The 15,578-nt window shown below is 37.3% G+C and overlaps 1 protein-coding gene across 3 annotated transcripts in view; it reads right to left on the bottom strand.

The window, feature by feature from the left end:
- Positions 1 to 15,052, bottom strand: part of ZNF800 (zinc finger protein 800) — a 54,033-nt gene extending 38,981 nt beyond the window's left edge. For all 3 annotated transcript variants that reach the window (XM_078343856.1, XM_009003127.6, XM_002752047.7), the window contains exons 1-3: positions 14,416 to 15,052; positions 13,869 to 13,987; positions 8,431 to 8,526 (exon numbers count right to left, since the gene is read on the bottom strand). In XM_078343856.1, the coding sequence (XP_078199982.1) occupies positions 8,431 to 8,526; positions 13,869 to 13,929 (157 nt within the window). In that variant the 5' untranslated portion in view covers positions 13,930 to 13,987; positions 14,416 to 15,052. The remainder of the gene's footprint in view (positions 1 to 8,430; positions 8,527 to 13,868; positions 13,988 to 14,415) is intronic.
- Positions 15,053 to 15,578: the final 526 nt, after the last annotated feature.

The following is a 15,578-nucleotide window of genomic DNA, read 5'->3' as shown; positions in this document are numbered from 1 at the left end:
ACTTTTGGATGGTGCTTTCAAGCTCTTTTCTGTATTAGGAAGTAAGCAAGTTTGTCAATACATTTTCCCCTGTATTCCTTAAAGAAGGACAAAACTGTATTACAGGATTGCCTGTGACTTTTCTTTTTAAATTCAGCTCAAATTACTTCAGGTTCTGAGCCAACATGGGATTATACCTATTTCATGTGATGCTCCACAAAATAGAGAATCTTTGTCCATACTCAGAAATAATTTTGAACTTTGCTTAGGCCTCTTGACAGCACTATAAATTTGTTAAAAGCCTTTCTCCCTTAAAATATCCCAATTACAATTAAGTATTGATATAATTATTACTTTGATGCCTACCTTCTCTACTAAATTATACATTCCAAAGCAGCCAAGAATAAGCCTATCTTATTTACAAGTGCAACGTGTTCAGCCTATATAATGCTCAAAAACTATTTGTTGAAGAAACGCTACTATCTAGGGAATCTAAGTACTATGACAGAATATCTTTAGGCAGAGAAAAAAATAAATGGCAAAAAGTACCCAATCTTTAAAATAAAAACATCTACCAGAAATAAAATACAAATGGAAGGTCTTTAGTCACTGTTTTCCTACAGCTCTTTGTCGCAGGTAAGTTGGTAAAACTGATCTGCAGTACTTTACTAATTAATGTGTCTTTACTTTCCTCAAATAAAAAAAAAAAATTTAATGACATTATATTGACTTGAACAGGAAAAGCCCAAGTGCCCAGAAAAATATCCTTAAGGTTGTCTAGGTGCAAAGTGTTGTGTCATTTAAGACGCATTTACCTGTCTATTAAGCTCTGGGATTGCTAAAGAGTGTAAGATATCTTAGTAGTATAATTAATATTGTAGGTTCTATAAGAGTTAAATAAAACAGTTCAGATTAAATCTTTTACAATCTGTTTACATTTAATCTTTGAAGTGTATTTCATCATTTTGAAAACAATAATAAAATCATTTTCCCCACTCCCCAAAACACACACACACACACACACACACACACACACGTACTCGCACACAGAGAGAGAGAGAGAGAGAATTATTGTTGATCCAAGCATTCAAAATCCTACTGCAAAAAAGTTACTAGGTTATCACAACTTTACTAAGTCTTTAGATCTAGATTCCAAACCTGATATTATCTACTCATGTGACCTTAAAGAGCTTTATAATCTTTACACTTTGGTTTACTCATGTTATAAAATAGAACAAACCTAACCAAACCTATATTGAAGAATTATTCAAGAAAATATGAACCTAAATCCCAGGGAAATTATATACTTGAGTTTCTACTGGAAAAAAATGTATAGAATGAAATAATTTCTATCATTTCCCAAATCCAAATCTATGTTTACTCCACTAGTAAACTTACTACAAAATCAGAAAACATAAATTTAAAAAGATTCAGAGAATAGCCTGCGTGTTATTCTTTATATAAAAGTAGATTCTCATATATATACATTTCTGAAGTCCATTTCATATTACAAAATACTTTAGCAATGGACTGCTAATATGTTTAGTTCATAGTTAACTTCGTAAGTGAAAGACAAACAATGAGAGGTAAAATGATTATAAAAACGCTTTGGTTAAGGCTTTCTGATTGACCTATATATAGTTCTCAGGAAGTGTAGGTGAGTATAATAGCAGTGGGAAGAAAACAGGAAACTTCTGCACACTGATTCTAAACTATAAGACCTGCCAGACAGATTCAATTCTGTCTTTAGAATAGTCAAAAAAGATTTAAGAGGCAACACAGAGATAATCTGAACTAGGTTTAAGAATTCAATTTAAGATTTAAATAAGATGCTGTAAATGGTGGCAGATTTAAAGCATAAAATAGTCTGTAAACAACATGAGATTATATATAAAAAATAGTCAAGTGAAAAATATAAGACTATATCCCTAAATCAGACATATCATTTTGTCTACCAGGTTCTCAATCACAGAAAAATAAAGATACTATCCATTTATTAACTAGTCTTAATTATACAGTTAATTATATTCAGTAGGGACTGTATATTTATTCTCAATAAACGTCCAAAAAAAAAGTATTTTCCTCTAACCTTAACTAATCAGTCTTAATTATCAATCGCAAACGCTTCCCCCAACACACACACACACACACACACACACACACACACACTCTTTCTCCCTCTCTCTTTCTGTGTGTGTGTGTGATTGTTGACCCAAACATTCCAAATTTCTTTCAGGTCCACAAAATGTTCTCTTTTCTTCCCTTTTCAGGCCTTCACCTATGTTTTTTTCCTCTCTGACTACAATGTTCTCCCACTTTCCACTTTCCTGATCTGACTTACCTCTAATAATCCTTCAGATCCCAGGTTAGATGTCACTTCCTCCAGGAAGCCTTCAATGACATCTTATCTGCTTTGTTGTTGTTGTTAAAAATCCTTCATCTATACTTTCATAGCACCCTAGACATCTATACTAGCTTATGCTACTATTTTGTAATTAATTACTTTTCCATATCCCCATTAAACAGAAGATTAGAACAGAGAAGATATCTCTGATGCTCCGCATTACCCCAGCCCTCAGGATAATGTGTGATTAACATTTGCTAAATGGCATACTAGACAGCTCTATGTTTTAATGAAACCTTCTCTAAAAATAAGACTTTTAAAAATCTACATGAAGTTAACAGAGGAGTCAAAAATGAGATATTAAAACTCTTCTAATTCCACTTACATATTTAACAAATGAGAAAAATAAGATGTGTTGCAGTCCACAGATAGTAAAAGTTTTTCCCTTAGTTTCAGTCACCATTTGAGATTTTGTTATGCTTTTCCCATGGGGATGGAATGGCTTTATTCAAAGTCAGCTACCATATTCTGATTGCTCTGCTCACTTACAATTGGACACAGCCAGTTCTAAGTGCCTCTGTCAAGAGCTAGCTAAAACTTCCTGTCACTTGAGACAACACATGTGGTCATCTAGACAGCAACATAAAGTTATTCCACTGCTCTTGATGCTAAGAAACAGACGGCCATGCTGCCTTCCTTCTTCTTTTCTTAAACTGCTGTCTTTCTTGCCTTAGGTTTTTAAATTATCTTAGAAATCACCACTTACTGCTTACATAGATCAGTGCCTTTCAAACATCCAGCCCTCCAAAGGAAAGGCTTGTGATAGCTAAAGATTAGTGACTGTATAATCCAGATTTTCACACATAATAGGTGCTCAATAAAAATTAGTTAAATTTCATCAGCATTTACCTTGTGTTACTCTTTAATGGCAAGTGCATTGCATGTACTGACAAAAATGTTTAAAATATATTTTCAAAAGGAATCAGTATTCAATTTTACATTACGTTGGATAGCAGTTACATTACAATATGACAATATTAATTCTAACTCTTTTATGCTAGAAAAAGACAAGGTTTCATTTTCTTCCTTAATACACTGATATTTTGGTCAACACCCATTTTAACTGATGACAGGAATGCTTCTTAAATTATACTGCTTGCTTACTATTGGCTCAAACATAAACTCAATCTTATTTAAGATGACCACTCAACTATAATATCATCCAAACATTGCAAGTAAATAAATGTATGTTCCTTATCACAACTCCTGAAGGAAATTTCTTACTGATTTTAATCAGTAAGATTAGAAAGTTTTATCCTAAAACTATCACCTATAAGGGTTAGTTAAAAAAAAAAATATGTTAATTATAGAGCACTGCCACATACCACAATAAACTTACAAGTAGAATAAAATTATCTTAGGACAGTGCCTAGTTGGGGAATCTTTTGGTTTAAACTAACAAACATTTACTGAGCATATATTAAATACCAGGTACAATGTTACTCATTGGAAATAAGAAAGATACGGTCTGTGTCCCGCTGAGAAACTCACAGATTAATATAAATGGCTGTGGTCTTGGGAACATAACACCAGATGACATGCTTTGAATCTGAATGTAAGAACAACAAATCAAACAAATCTACTTTTTTCTTATACAAAAAACAACTAGTCCCATTTTAAATTTTTAGTAACTCTACATAACAACGAAAAAGGAAAAATTCATCATAGGTATGGCACTCTCCTATGTACCTCAGAAAAATCACATCCACCTTATGCTTTGCCTTCAGAATCAGGACTGAAGCGTTGTCACCATTCAGTCACAGCTTAAACTAACTGCAATTAAAGTTGTTTTAAGCAATTAAAAGAAAAGCCTAAGAGTTAAATGATCAAACCTAAATTTAGAAAGATAATGACAGTAAACATCACATGAAGCTAATTCTCATTTTGCATTACCTTACTATTTAAGTTACAACTTATTCCTCCCTTAGAGTCAAAAAAAGATAGAGCTCCCTGCAGGTACTACTCTAGCATATTCTAGCCTTCTGGTATCTCTTTATTTGTCTGCTTAACTTGCAAGTTAAGCTAAACGGGTTTTCTTTTTATAATAAGTAATATATGTTTGTGGTCTTAAATAGTAAAGTACAAAAGGTTTGTAGAATCTTTTCTACAAATTATACATTTCTATTCTTACAATATTATATATTTCTTGAATTTAAAAAGAAGATGTCAGCTTCATATTAAAGACCAGTCTTGAATACTGGACAAAATCATTTTTTATCTTTCCAACCATAGGGGCATTCCAAAGCTCCTTTGCCTCTACCAGACAACTGAGAGATTCTGAAAGAATATTAAACTCAACTAAACCAATTTAATAAATACCTAAAAGATATTTAGGCCGGGCGCGGTGGCTCAAGCCTGTAATCCCAGAACTTTGGGAGGCCGAGGCAGGTAGATCACGAGGTCAACAGATCGAGACCATCCTGGTCAACATGGTGAAACCCCGTCTCTACTAAAAATACAAAAAATTAGCTGGGCATGGTGGCGTATGCCTGTAATCCCAGCTACTGAGGCTGAGGCAGGATTGCCTGAACCCAGGAGGTGGAGGTTGTGGTGAGCCGAGATCGCGCCATTGCACTCCAGCCTGGGTAACAAGAGCGAAACTCCGTCTCAAAAAAAAAAAAAAATTTAATAAATATGTAAAGGTAGTATACTTTCTATCTGCTATTTCAAATTTTGTTTAGTTTGGGGAAAGAGGTCAAAACAGGAAGGAAGATGAAGTGTTACAGAAAGGAGGGAAATTTGAAGACACCAAATTACAAACACGATCCTAGCAGGACGACACAGCCAAAGCAAGACTACACAAAGGGCAAGGCACAGTCAAGGTAGTACTAGAAGCCAGGGCTTCAGAGCAAATAGCAGGTCTCGAGTCAGCCAATCGTCAGGAATTACCGAGTAGAAAACCTGCAGCTGCAAAACAGGCAGGCTTTATCTAGAGACTGATGTCAAAAATAGTTGACTCTACAGTCAATAAAGCAAAGGTACAGAAGAGTACGCAGAGTGCACTACCATTTGTATTAAGAAGAAAATGAGAGAGATATGTTTGCATATGTATAAAAAGGTCTCTGGAAGAAGACACATAAACCATGAAGCGGTGTTGCCTGAGCAAAGCGGAGCTAAAGGACAGAATAGCATAGAAACTTACTTTTTCCTCTATAACCTTTTGTACTTTACTATTTAAAACCGCAAACATATGTTACTTATTATAAAAAGAAAACCCATTTAGCTTAACTTGGAAGTTAAGCAGACAAATAAAGAGATACCAGAAGTCAATAAGAATTTGTAATTTAAATCCAAGAAAACAGTTCAAAGCAAAAGCTGAAGTGTCAGGCAAACAGAATGGGTTAAAACTGGTCAGTCAGTATAGCATACATGGAGTGGTGGACAACCTTTTATGAACTTCCAGCTTGCACAGGAATTAATACCTGGTCATAGACAGCCCCGTGTAGGCAGAGGAAGGTGAGACACAAAGGAGATGATACAGGAGCTGAAGATAACTATCTGAGCTTGAAGATAAAGTTAGCTAACCTAACATATTACTACTGCTCAACCTGATTTATACCCTGTAGGTTAACAGAAGCAAAAGCATGGACTTCAGGATTCTATCTTCAAATATCTGTCAAAGATACAGGGCCGGGTGTGGTGGCTCATGCCTGTAATCCAAGCCCTTTGGAGGCCAAGGTGGGCGGATCACCTGAAGTGGGAAGTTCAAAGATACAGAGCACCACCAGGATAGTTCTTTAAATGCAATGTGTGTGACCTAGTTGTAGTGGAAAGAGCCTAGAAATAGATGAGTCATTGAGGGTGTACTTGGGAGTAGACTGGAACAGGGAAGAACTGACAGAGCCTCACAGCTAGAAAGGACCTTACTTCCCAAGTTATGCAGTCCAAACTTCTGTATCATTCTCCCAAGGTTTTAGTCAGTCTCAACTTAAACGCCTTAGTGACAAAGAAGAGCTACCATAGTAGACTTCAGATTAATCATAAATGCAAGAGATTACTACCTTGAAGAAATTAAAATTTCTTAGTTACAGGATAAAGAAATGAAGTAAAATAATTCTTTTTTTAATCCAAAATTAGTTTCTTCTTATCACTCAGTGTATTTCTAAATCACCTCTAATTAGAACTGTTGGGTACTTAGAAAATTAAAATAATAGTATTTTCAGAATTTGCCTAAATAAAAAATAACTTGAAAGGCAAATTTGCTGATATCATTTTAAAAAAAACACAATTCAAAAGATCAACATAAAATGGCTTTGAAATTATATACTATTTCAGATTACCCGTTTCACTGCCTCACTTCTTTAGCTTAGAGAGTAAAAATATGACAAACACAGAGAACAGATAAGATCACAACACAATAAGAAAATAATTTCATCATTAAATATTTGCTTTCTAAAATTAAAAAAGGTTTTTGGAATCTTTTTAAATTTTGTACCCACAGAGATTTTGGATACGGGTTCTTGTTGAAAAGGTTTTTTTTTAAACAAGTCATAGCACTTATGACTTAATTAATTCTAAATTTCTTAATCAAAAAACACTATAATAAACTGAGACAGTATAGCTTTATTAATTCTGAATTATAAATTTTAAAAAAGAAACCTATAACAAGTAATATTACTAAATATGAAAAGCTGTTGCTCTCATTTCCATGGTATAAGAACAAAAAAAAACCTTTAATCTCTATTTGAAAAGTAGCTAAAACAAACAGAAATTATTTTTTGTTATGCCAGAAATATACTGTCCCTAATGAGTAAAATTATATTTTAATTGAATTTATCACAGGAAAATTTGACCCATAAATTATTTGTCAGTTGAGGGCAATTATCAAAAGTAAAAAACAATAAAAAATCCCTAAAATAGTTTATACCACCATCCAATATAAGGATAGGCACTTGGTATACATTCAATACTTACTGAATTAAATACAGATAAAAGCAATACCATGAGTACTACAGATGAAAAGTCTAAGAAATGGATCTTTTGGAGAGTCAGAGAAAAAATAAATATTTTAATTTAGATTAAGGGATAACCTATTTCTTACAATCCTAAAGTAAAGCAAACATATGCTTTTCCCTTGTATAACAATTTAAAAACAAGCATCTCAAAAAATTTCTCATGAATACACAAGTAGTTACATATGAATTATATTTTCCTTTGAACCTCAGAAATTTTTCATTAAGGTAGTAAGATTTAAAATAAAATGACAAGATATGCTAAGCCTCTAAGTGTTCATCAGTTAGATATCCATCAGTTATATTTATTGGCTTGTCCACATTTGAGTGCATAGTCTATAGTGTCAGAGAAGTCAAATCTACAAGAGGTGGACAAGTGGATCATAGAAATCACAGCAACCTAACATTTTACTGATAACATAGGAGCGCTAACAGTTCCCAATCATTTTACATGTTGTAAGTAACACCTGTTTTTAAACATTGGATTACAACTACACAATTATATTTATTATAAAGCTAATTCTTATTATCAGCTAATAAAAATAAAATCTAAGCAAATGTATCTGAAGATATCAGGGCTGGAATATTGCCTTTCTTCTATCTTGTGCTCTATTAAAGATGCCAAAATTCCACAAACTCAAGTAGGGAAAAGAAAGTGAATCACATAAACAGAGATAAGGTAATTAACCTAGAACAAATGACTTCTCAGACATTCTGAGTAATCTACTATACCAAAGCTCATGAAAACCCAGAATAATTTACTGCCTTTTGAGAGTTTACACAAAACATGCCAAAAGATATCAAGGGATCCTTTAAGAAGTGCTTTAACAGAAAATACACCACATAATGTATTTCTTTAAATCATACTAAACGAATTTATTTTAAAATGAATATACCACATATAGTACTGAAGAATAATTTCTAAACCATGTCAATATTTATACATCCACTTTTTTAAATATGAAAATTTTAAATATTCTATAAAGAAAACCAACATATACATTTTAATGTTTTTCAAAAATTATTTCTAAGGACTTCTACGTAATTTTTAACTACTATGTGAAGATTGAAAAATATATCCTAAAACATTCATACCTGATCGAAAGCACTCAATTATTTGTTGAATACCAGATTTGGATGTCTGCAGTGGTTGCTGTAACAAAGGAGGATCTCCAGGTTCCAGGATATAAACTACATGGAAGACAAACACCCACCCCAATCCCCACAAAAAAAGGGTTATTTCAATCATTTACTATTAAAGTAAAACAATGGCTTGCTACAATTACATTAAGGATAATCACACTTCTGCACACATGCGCATACACAGACATATATATAATATGCAGATACATATAATTTTAACCATCTTGATAAGGCAAAATGAAACATGGAGAAAAAAGCTAAAACTATTCTCAAGTAAAGGTTAAATTAAGGCTGCTTAAAGCTAGATATTAGGTTTAAGTACAAATACCTTACTATTTTGGTATTATTTAGTATACATTCTTCATGTTTGCCTTCTTACTCCCCTTGAAGAGGAACCACTATATTTAATAAAAATTCTAAGGCCTAGCCACACTTCATAAATCATTCCAAAATCCTCTGGATAATCTGGTAAAACTCTGGACATTTATGAACAAAAAGTCAAAACTCACTGCCTAAGGAAATACCTGAACAAGTGCACAATGATATATGCAGAAGAATGTTCACTGTAGTGCTCTGAAGCACTGTATATAATTGAGAGAAATTTCAAACACTTTAAAAGTCTCTTAGCAGTGACCAGATCGAATAAACTATGAAATGTCCATACGACAGACATTCTCATGGCTATTAGAAAGCATGAGCTAGTTCTATGTGTATTTACAACAAAGGATAATAATTGTTAAGCAACAAACACAAGTTATAGAATATGATCTCATTTACATTAATACATAGATAGATACAGAAATACATAAATTTAGTACATATTTGTATATATGTATAAATGCTGTTAGGGCGGGCTTTTAGGGATGACGTTTGATTTCTGCCTCACACTTTAATGCTGCTTCAAAGCCTGGCTTTCAAAAGCATGCATTTTAGAAAGAACACATTTTTCAGTAAGTAAAAATAATCTTTCCATTAAAAAAAATGTTTAACTCATTTTTATTTCGAGAGGTTTATATTATCCCTAATGCCGAAGATTCCCAGATTAACAGTATAGATATAAAATAAATTACAGTAATATGAATAAAGGCAACGGAAAAGGAAAACTGAGCTTCTTCATCAGCTATCAAATAGAGAAGGCTGTGGCGGAGAAAAACTCACCATTTTAATTATCTCTTTTTTAAATAAGCCACAATGTTCTACTAAACTATGACTGCTGTAATGCAGGACCACCTGCTTAGTGTGAGGAGAAATGAAGGCTGATTTCAATGATGTATGCTACTCCTGCTTCAGGTTTTAGGCTTAGCCAGTACTTAGCTTTCTGATAAGGGGGCAAAACTAGCCTATTGTACTATGTATATAGATACAGGCTTAGATTCACCTTTATGCAAGACTAGTGCTCAGTGTACACAAACAGGAGGAATGATGTTTCAGGACCAACTCATTTCATCAAGCAAAATTTCCCCAATTTTAAGAGACACTAGGCATGGTGCAGTGGCTCAGGCCTATAATTCCAGCACTTTGGGAGGCTGACACAGAAGGATAGTTTGAGTCAAGCAGTTCAAGACCAGGCTGGGCAACATCGCAAGATCCCATTTCTACAAAAATTAGCCAGGCATGGTGGCTCATGCCTGTAGTCCCAGCTACTTGGGAGGCTGAGAAGATCACTTGAGCCCGGGAGGCACAGGTTGCAGTGAGCTGTGATCACGCCACTGCACTCCAGCCTGGGTGACACAGCAAAATTGTCTAAAAAAAAAAAAAAAAAAAAAACCACACACACACACTTTAGGTGTATTTTAGATGAATAACACACACACACACATGCACACGCACACGCACACATACACTCATTTTGGGAATATCTTACATTGGCACTAACTGCAGTGATTAAAAACATAAGACTCCAGGCCTGGACTGTCCGTGTTTAAATTCTTTTTCTGCCATTTACTAGATACCATTAGGGCAAATTAAACTCTCTGATTTCTAATTTCTCTTTTCTCATTTCTAAAATGGAGATTTTCAAAGTACTTAGATCATAGGGTTGCACAGGGGTTAAATAAGCTAATACAGATCGACTGCTTAAAACAGAGCCTGGAACATAGTAAGTGCTCAATAAACATTCCACCATCACCATCATCAACATGTATCCATCAATTGCTTTCCTGACATCAAAAGCTAAAAAATCTTTTTTCAATATCAAACAGAAAGAGAATTCGACCTCTTAGGAAAACAGAAGTTTGTAAACAGACCAGTATCATCTCTTTGAACAGATGGATTTGTTCTATCTATACATTATAGCAACAGGTAACTACCCAAAAAAAAAAGTTAACTACAAAAAGAAGGGTGAAAACCCACACAAGTTTAAAAAATGAAATGCTTCAAAGTTTGCCTCTATCAGTTACAAGAATTCTAGAATTGGAAGATGAAAAAACAGAAATGAATAAGGGAAGGATATTGGGGAAAACACTCTTCTCCTTAGAGCTCCTTCATTTACGAATGTGTTCCAGAAAACCTTTTATATAAAATACACCAACTTCTACTTCCACATGACAGCATCTCATTTTAAAGCTAGAGCAAAATGTTCTTACACATCACCCTCAGAACACTGCTTCCACCAGAACACATTTACATCCTGAGATAACCTTCAAAATAAGCCCAGGATTAGCTGAGCTGTGCCTGGATACAACCACTTGGTATCTACATCTGTGTAGCTCCCACTCTAAAGAAACAATTCTTTCTTCACTTGAAAACATACTCTTAACTCTAGAAAACCTTATTATATTAATACTTTATAAAAATTGCTTCTTACATATTCTATCATCCTCCCAAGATCAGACCCACCCAGGTTACATGATCATTTAGAAAAAAGCATCTTTCTCCCACCCAAAAACCCAAATCCTCATAACATCTTTCCTTACCATCCTTCCAAAAATACACTTCCCAGAATGTAACATCAACTTTTGTAAGAGTCTCTCCTTCCTTAAAACAAAACCCTTAAAAGATCCTTCTACTTATGATGTATTCGACTGCTTACAAACACTAGGGGGAAGAGAGAGTAGGTAGAAGATAGAGAAGGGAATTGGTGGGGGCGGGGGGGGGGGTAGAGAACATAGGAGAAAAAGAGATTGTCCATGTAACAACAACTGACAGAGTTGTGTGATAGTTACATCAAGTTCCTTGTATCATTCTAGTTTTGAAGGTTTGGAAATTTCTATTAATAAAATCTTAAAACATAACTAAGAAAATATATACACTGTCAGGTTTATAGTGCCACCCTTCACTATAAATTGACCTATCTCTTCAAGGCACAATGGCCTCCTCAGGAATATACTGCTGTCCTCTGGAGACTCACCCAGTGTTCACAATTCAAATGAGGACAGATTTTTCTCAAATATTATGTCATCTTTCATCTGTGGACAAGTTCTTTTAAAAGCTATCATACTACAACATATTTCTTTCAGTCTTGGAAATATCTTACCACTCAGCATATACCTTCCCCTGAAATAATGACAATGAACTACCCTATAAGTTAACAAACTTCTAGCTTTCCGTTCAACAAAATTGTCAGAAGGTTTGATTCATGCTAAGAAGGCAAGGAAACAATAACTACTGTTGACCAGGTAAATCTGAAAATTAACCTGCATAAAAAAAGTTTCTAGTAAAAGATGATGAAAATTTTAAACTAATGCAATTTATCTGAGTTCCTGCTAATTGGGGAGAAAAAAAAAACAAGCAAAAATATTTCAATACACATTAAAAAGTTCAACTGTAGAAAACACCTTTAAAAAGACATTAAAGTCTTCAGAAAACTTTCATTACCAGAACATACTAAATAAGGTATAATCACAGATTAGCTTATCTGTTTACTTCTTTATGTCTGTCTCTTCCCACTGAAACATTTTATGAAGAAAGGACCTTATCTGTCTTGTTCACCACTATATCCCCATTGCCTTCGACAGTACCTGGCTCTCAATAGGTATTCAATAATAATTTGTTAAAGAAATGAATGAGCAAATAAATTTCTTCGTAAATAAGATGGTTTCATTAAGTCAATTTCAATGATTAGAAGTGTTCTCAGAAAAAAAAAAAAGCTAGACTAAAAGGTCAGTGGAACATGAGTTTAAATGGCATTCACACCTGTATAGTTCCAAACTAGCAAATTCCATTCAACATGGGTAAAATATAAGTGATAATATCTTAAGTTCAAATACATAAAATATGCCGTGTGAAAGGGTCTTGAAAGATAAACAAGAGCAGTTCAATAGAAACTGGATACCATCCAGGGATTGCCCATTTTATCAGTACAGGTAAGTTACTATTGATCTCAGCAAAGTACAGTAGAGATAGGGTTGTAATACAAATTTTATTCTTACGTGTAGCAAAGTTTTCTGAAAATGAAAGCTCTTCCCTATTACTGATGACATTTTTTCCCATTAATCAGAAAATTACCTAAAATGAACTCTACTGTGTTAAAATTCAAGTACATAAGTGCAGTTAAAATACTCCAACAAAAAGCAAGCAAAAGCATTAAAAAAGTAGTAACTTTTAGGTCAAAAATAATGATAAACATCTGCCTTTAAACTAGAATAGCATAGCCTTTGTTTGATTTAGTGATGGTATGCATTCAATAATTCCCTTTTAAGTCATACTTTTTATAAAAAGCATATCAAAGTTCTAAGTAGAAAAAACTGTCAACAGTTTATATCTCAAGTTTATCAAATTAAAGTTTGCTAGTATTCCTCATGAGACTCCGACAAAAAACTTTTTCATCATCATGAATTCAACTAAACCAAATTTCATCCCATAAAATACCCTGGAAATAATTATGTATTCTATCTAAATTTTAAAAAAGAGATTTCTCTTTTATTTTGCAATATAATATGTTCTGCCCAAGAATGTTTTTTAAAGGTTACACTTAGCAAAACCTGATTCTCCCAATGACTTACGAACTTTTAAAACCCAAACTAAACTCACTTTTAGGCTTTCAGAACTATTTGCTGATGAAAATTCATAAGAAACTTTTCATTTTTAAAGTTTCAATGAAACAATGTCATGACAACAAATCTAGTATTCTGTTTTTTCCTTTCTCTTCAGTTTTAAACATTTACAGACCATAAGAGTATACTACTAACTGCAGGATGCCTTGAAAAAGAAGGAAAAAGGACTGATCTTGTGGAAATAATTTAAGGTGACATTTGCAGTACTTTTTTTAAGGGATCAAGCCGGGGAGACCTCTTGTTTGTACAAGCTTTTAGCTTCATAACTGGCTTATGCTGGGGAAAATTTTAGCCTGCTGAAGAATGACTACTGGGGCAGGAGGAAAAAAAAACTAGAAAGAGAAGGCAGAGTCGCTCTGATGGAGGGCACAGCAACCGGGACTGAGAGCGGTATACCTGGTTCACAACATCCGTGATGATGATGGTCAGTCTGACAGTATTTGTCCCTTAAAGGCATTTTCAGTGGACTCGACCTACTTTCCTTTCACTGTGAGAAGCTCTTCATTGCGGCGCGGCTGTTGAAAGAAGCACAAACCCGTCACTCGCCCTGAACTTTCTGGGGGACACTGGCTGCATTTTCCAGACACGTTCCCATCAGCAGCCCTCCGCTTTCCCTCCAAGGATCCGCACCTCTCTCGAGAAGAAAACAGAAAGACGCCTAGACCCTCCCGCAGCCCAGACTCCCCACACAGGTTCATCGCGCTACCCGGAAACGCAGCCTCGGGTGCGCAGCGCAGGGCGAAGGCCTGGCCGGCGGCTGCGGCCTCGCCGTCCCGGGCGCGCGGAGAGGGAGCGCGGTGCGCGGCGGGCACCGCGGGGCTCCGGTACGACTGAGGTCCCGCTCCCGCCGGCTGCCGGCCCACGCCGCGCCCTCCCGCCACGCACGTGCGTTGAGGTCTCTCTGAGGAGACCCGGTCCCCCCAAACAAGTGCGCCCAACTTACTCAACTCCTAGGGCGGGCCGGCGGGCGGGCGGAAGGAAGGAAGGCCGGGCGGCTGCGGGGACAGCCTGGCGTGGGAGGCGGCTGCGGGCCCCACCTGGCGCAGCCTCTGCTGAGCACGCGAGGGAACCGGGGCTCGGGCCCGACGCGTTCCCAAAGAGTCCCCGCCGGCGCTGACGCGGAAGCGCCACAGCTCACTACGTCTCTCCGCGGGCCGAGGCGACGGCGGCGGCGCCTCACGGCGTCCTCCGCGCTGTGTGGCTAGGCGGGCGGCGCGCGGGTGCAGGCAGTTGACAGGAGGAACCGCCCGGGAGCAGCCGCCGCCTCCACCGAAGAAGCCGGAACCAGAGCTGGGAGGACCTGAGGCGCCCCTCGCAGGGGCAACCGCTATTGCCGCAGCCGGGGTCTCCCCAGCGCCGCTCCACCTGCAACGGTCCCTCAGGCTTAGGAGAGGGGCGGGGAAGAATGGGGGTCTCCCCCCACCGTGGGCCTTTTCGGTGGAAGTTGTTGTTTGAGGAAACTTTATTAAGTCAGCCTCTCTTTTTCTCTGTCGCCCTCTCCCCCGGAGAGTCCAAGGTACCGCCGCGGAGCGCGTAGGAAGGGAGAAGCAGAGACTCTCCGGCAGCGACAGGGAGCGACTGACTGACCCCGGACGGAGATGGGGCGAGGGCAGGAAGTGACAAGCTCACCGAGTGGGTGGGGGGAGTGTGGCCGGCACGCCCGGGAGCGTCGCGCGCATGCGCCTGGCCGGCACCCCCGCCTGTGGAGAGGAGACGCGCTTTGCCCGCCGCGACCGGTGGGGAAGGAACCGGGGCCCGGGGCTCGAGGGCCGTGTCCAAGAGCAGGGAACCGGGGTAGGGGACACCAGGGGCGCGACCGGTCTCTCGGGAGGACCGAGAGCCGAAGCCCGGGGTGAGGTGTGAGACCCGCGGTGCGGGGAGCGCGCCCTGGAGACTGGCTGGTCGGCCACCAAACTGTTGATCTGGCTGTTCCCTGTTTAGTGGAACTGAAACTCGGGGAGGGTTGGGAAAGGACGTAGGAAGCCGAGGGCAGATGTATGAGCCATCAGTAGCGATGATCCGCAAAAGGCTGTCAGTGCATTGTTAAATGGCAACAGTTGTACTTATTTTTTGCCTGCCAACAATTTTCGAAGCACGCCTCCCAGA

This window comes from Callithrix jacchus, chromosome 11 (assembly GCF_049354715.1).
Source record: "Callithrix jacchus isolate 240 chromosome 11, calJac240_pri, whole genome shotgun sequence".
Lineage (NCBI taxonomy): Eukaryota > Metazoa > Chordata > Mammalia > Primates > Cebidae > Callithrix > Callithrix jacchus.
Note: the sequence above shows the minus strand (reverse complement) of the source record. Positions and strands in the feature narration are given on the sequence as shown.